Source organism: Anopheles darlingi, chromosome 3, assembly GCF_943734745.1.
Source record: "Anopheles darlingi chromosome 3, idAnoDarlMG_H_01, whole genome shotgun sequence".
Lineage (NCBI taxonomy): Eukaryota > Metazoa > Arthropoda > Insecta > Diptera > Culicidae > Anopheles > Anopheles darlingi.
Window position 1 is genome coordinate 28,425,939 of NC_064875.1, and position 5,000 is coordinate 28,430,938.

Genomic DNA, 5,000 nt, shown 5'->3' on the forward strand with positions numbered 1-5,000 from the left:
CGAGTTGTCCCGATTGAAGGAAGAACTGCGTCCTCAATACGATGCTACAGTGCGTTTGGGCAAGGATTTGGTTGCCAAGCGTGACGTGACGGATACGGGTGTGGTACGCGACCGCGTCAAAGCACTGGAGAGCCTGTGGAAAACGATGGACACTACGTTGGAGGACAAGCTGAAGCTATCCCGGCAGAAGGCCGAACAGCTGCATGCTTACGAGGATCTGAAGGATCAGGTGCTTGGTTGGTTGGGTAGCATCGAGACGCGTACGAACAACCTCGCTCCGGTGGCTGTCGATGTGGAAGCGATCAAGTATCAGATCGAAGAGGTTCGCCCACTAGTAAAGGAGCACCGCGAGTACGGAGTCACGATCGATCGTGTGAACGATCTCGGCGCACAGTACGATGCACTGATCCGTCCCGATAGCCCAACACGCAAACGCTCCGTGTACAGTCCGATCAAGCGCTCGAACGTGAGCCCGATGCGACGGCTTTCCGGTGATGCCAGATCGCCCAGCCCAACGAAGGGTGGTCCATCGCCCCTGTCGCCCGCCAGTGGATCGAGTGGATTCGGTAGTCGGCGATCGTCGCAAGACGGTTTCCATCTAACCGATTTGACTCCGATCCAGCAGCAGCTGACTGAGATTAACAACCGATACAGCTTGGTCGGTGCACGGCTGAACGATCGACAGAACGAGCTGGAGTCCGTGCGCGATGAAGTTCGCAAGCACCAGGACAATTTGAAAACGTTGGCCAACTTCCTGGACAAGATTCATCGTCAGGTGCCACGGGACGTGATCGGTAACAAGGAGGAAGCAGAACGGTGCAACAAGCAGGCGCGCAAGATACTCGAGGAAATGTACGAACGGCAGAGTCTGCTTGACTCGACCAAGGCCCAAGTGAAGGATCTGCTCAAGCGCAAGCCCGACGTACAAGGGGCGGAACGGTTGCGTTCGGAGCTGGAAACCGTCGCCGATCGGTGGAAGAACCTGAACGATCTGTGCAAAGATCGTATCACGTTTTCGGAGCAGCTGCGTGACTTCCTCGATACGCACGACAATCTGAACACCTGGTTGACGGCCAAGGAACGCATGCTGACAGTGCTGGGACCGATCTCGTCCGATCCACGCATGGTGCAGAGCCAGGTACAGCAGGTGCAAGTGCTGCGTGAAGAATTCCGTGGCCAGCAGCCACAGCTCAATCACCTGCAAGAAGTCGGCAACGCCGTTCTGGAGCATCTGCGTGAATCATCGCCCGAAGGACAAGCCGTCTCGAATAAGCTGCGCAACGTGCAGAAGAAGTGGGACGAGCTGGTCAGCAGACTTGATGAGCGAGCCCAAAGTCTCGGTGCAGCGGCCGACAGCTCGAAGGAGTTCGATGCGGGTCTGAATCGACTGCGCGAAGCACTGCAGACGATCAGTGACAATCTCGACACTTTGCCAACCGATCGCGATCATCAGGAGACGCTACGGAAGATCGAAAACCTTGAGCGACAGCTCGAAGGCCAGCGTCCACTGTTGGCCGATTCTGAGGCAGCCGGCGAGACGCTCTGCCGTGTCCTCAGTGATCCGGCATCGCGCGCCGACGTTAACGCTCGTTTGGCAGCCGTCGGCAAGCAGTATCAAACGTTGCAGAAGAAGCTCGATCTGCGCAAGGCAGAGACGGATGCCGCTCTGCGAGATGGTCGTCAGTTTGCCGAGACTTGCGCCAAGACGTTGGGATGGTTGTCGGGCGAATTGGGTAACCTGACCGATCGGTTGCTCGTTTCCGCGCACCGGCCAACACTACAGCACCAGATCGAAACGCACGAGCCGATATACCGTGAGGTGATGAGCCGCGAGCACGAGGTGATCATGCTGCTGAACAAGGGACGTGAGCTACAGGACAAACCGGGCCATGCGACCGATCGGGCGGTACAGCGGGATCTGGAGAAAATATCTCAGCAGTGGGAACGACTGCGTTCGGCTGCTGTCGATCGCCACTCCCGATTGCAGACATGCATGGAGCACTGCAAGAAGCATGCCGCTGCTTCGGAAGCGTTCCTGTCGTGGTTGCGTAGCGCGGAAGATAAGCTGGCTACGCTGAAACCGGGTCTGCTGAAGAAACAGCAGCTTGATCAGCAGCTTCGTGATCTGCAGACATTCCGCAGTGATGTGTGGAAGCGTTCCGGAGAGTACGAAACGTGTCGTTCTCTGGGAGAAACGTTTATTGGAGCGTGCGACGTTGATAAGGAGGCGATCAAGGCGGAGCTACAGGACATGAAAGACCGCTGGGAGCGTCTGAACAACGATCTGCTCGCCCGTGCGCAGACGCTAGAAACCTGCGCCAAGCGGTTGGGTGACTTCAACGAGGAGCTACGCGATCTCGATCACGCCGTTGGGCGCTGCGAGGATCGTCTGGCAGCCCACGATGCGTTGGGTGGTGCGGCTAAGGATCCGAAGCTGCTGGAGCGTGTGCGAGCCATCAAGGACGATGCCAGTACCTTGAGCAAACCGTTGCAGTCGGTGCGAAAGCTGGCTGGTGAGATTGCCGGCGAAGCGCGTGCCGCTGGAGGTGATGCCGATCATCTGAAGTCGGAAGTCGATGGTATCAGCGATCGCATCGAGGACCTGCACGCTCGGTTGGATGATCGCTGCGGAGAGCTACAGTCGGCGGCTACAGCCGTTTCGCAATTCAACGACAAGGTGAAGCTTCTCGGCGTGGATTTGAACGAGCTGGAGAATCAGGTGGATTCGCTGAACCCTCCTGCCCGTGAGATCAAGATCGTGCTTAATCAGCTGGACGAGGTCGCTAGCATACTGGGCAAGATCGATCGCGTAGGAGGGCAGGTTAGTGAGGTGGAGCGAGCTGGTGAGCAGCTTGTGGACTGTGGATTCGCCCCCGATACCGCCCAAACGAGAGATCAGATAGGAACGCTACGCAAACAGCTTGGACGTTTAGAGAATCGTGCCCGTGACCATGACGACGCATTGCAGCGCGCACTAAAGGCCCTGGAGAAGTTCTACGATCTGCATCAACATACGCTGGAAGATCTCGCGGAGGTGAACGACGAGCTGAAGAAGATGAAACCAGTGAGCTCGGAGCTGGAGCAGATCCGCAATCAACAAGATGATTTCCGACGTTTCCGGCAGCGCGTGGTTGAGCCATTGACGGGCAAAATTGATGAGATCAACCGGCTGGGGCAGGATCTGATTCGCTCCGCACAAGGCGCCGTCCCAACCGCGATCCTAGAGAAGGATCTGGAAAAGATTAACGACAAATGGAATGATTTGAAGGAAAGAATGAACGAGCGCGACCGTCGATTGGATGTGGGTCTGCTACAATCCGGCAAGTTCCAGGAGGCGCTCGACGGTCTGTCCAAGTGGTTAAAGGATACGGAGGAGATGGTGGCGAACCAGAAGCCACCGAGTGCGGACTACAAGGTCGTAAAGGCGCAGCTGCAGGAGCAAAAGTTCTTGACGAAAATGTTGCTCGATCGACAAAACTCGATGTCTTCGCTGTTCCAACTGGGCCAGGAGGTGGCAGCCGGTTGTGATGCGTCCGAAAAGGCTGGCATCGAGCGCCAGCTTAAGGAGCTGATGCGTCGCTTCGACGATCTTACCGATGCTGCTCAGCGTCGCACGCTCGACCTCGAGCAGGCGATGCACGTTGCCAAGCAGTTCCAGGATCAGCTGATTCCGCTGACGAAATGGTTGGAAGGAGCTGAGCGTGCCGTGAAAGCAATGGAGCTGGTGCCGACGGACGAGGAGAAGATTCAGACGCGCATTCGCGAGCACGAGCAGTTGCACGATGAGATTCTGTCGAAGAAGCCCGACTTTAGCGAGCTGGCCGATATTGCCGGGCAGCTGATGGAGCTGGTCGGTGATGATGAAGGTGTAACGCTGAGTGAGAAGGTGAAAAACACGACCGATCGGTACACGGATCTTGTGGTGGCCAGCGAAAACATTGGCCACGTGCTCAACGAATCGCGCCAAGGATTGCGCCATTTGGTGCTGACGTATCAGGATCTGGTTTCGTGGATGGAGAAAACGGAGAACAAACTGCAGCGCTTCAAGATCATCCCGGTACATACCGAGAAGCTGCTCGAACAGATGGATGTGCTGGTGGTGTTGAACGAGGAAATCGCTAGCCGCTCGCCAAACGTGGAATCGACCGTGGATGCTGGTTCCGAGTTGATGAAGCACATCTCTTCGGACGAAGCGCTCCAGTTGAAGGACAAGCTGGACTCGCTTCAACGTCGCTACGGAGAGCTGACAACGAAGGGTGGTGATCTACTGAAGCACGCCCAGGATGCACTTCCGTTGGTACAGCAGTTCCACGATAGCCACCTGCGTCTGGTGAACTGGATGCAGGCCGCCGAATCTTCGCTCGCCACTGGCGATGCCAACGAGATCGACATTGCACGGCTGGAGGCCGAGTTGAGCGAGATCCGACCACTACTGGAGCAGGTTAACTCGATTGGTCCGCAGTTGTGTCAGATTTCGCCTGGTGAGGGTGCTTCCACGATCGAGGGTATTGTCACGCGCGATAACCGTCGCTTCGAGGCCATCGTCGAACAAATTCAACGCAAGGCTGAGCGGCTACATTTGAGCAAGCAGCGATCGAACGAAGTTACGGCCGACATCGATGAGCTGCTGGAATGGTTCCGCGATATGGATGCTACACTGCGTGATGCCGACCCACCGGCCATGACACCGAAGCTCGTGCGAGCACAGCTGCAGGAACATCGCTCGATCAATGATGATATCTCGAGCCAGAAGGGACGGGTACGGGATGTGACAGCCTCGGCGAAGAAGGTACTGCGTGAATCGCAACCAAACGAGAACACGATAGCGCTACGCGAGAAGCTGGAGGATCTGAAGGAGGTAGTGGAAACGGTGGCATCGCTTTGCGCGAACCGTTTGTCTGTGCTGGAACAGGCGCTACCGCTGTCTGAACACTTCGCGGACTCTCACACCGGATTGGTTTCGTGGTTGAACGATATGGAGCACCAGATTTCGATGCTTT

At 56.6% G+C, this 5,000-nt stretch overlaps 1 protein-coding gene across 46 annotated transcripts in view; it reads left to right on the forward strand.

The window, feature by feature from the left end:
• Window positions 1-5,000, forward strand: part of LOC125957803 (dystonin) — a 164,679-nt gene that overhangs the window by 143,154 nt on the left and 16,525 nt on the right. For all 46 annotated transcript variants that reach the window (XM_049690747.1, XM_049690748.1, XM_049690745.1 and 43 more), the window contains one exon: window positions 1-5,000. This exon is cut by the window's left edge and continues 1,403 nt beyond it; it is cut by the window's right edge and continues 1,096 nt beyond it. In XM_049690747.1, coding sequence (XP_049546704.1) covers window positions 1-5,000 — 5,000 coding nt within the window.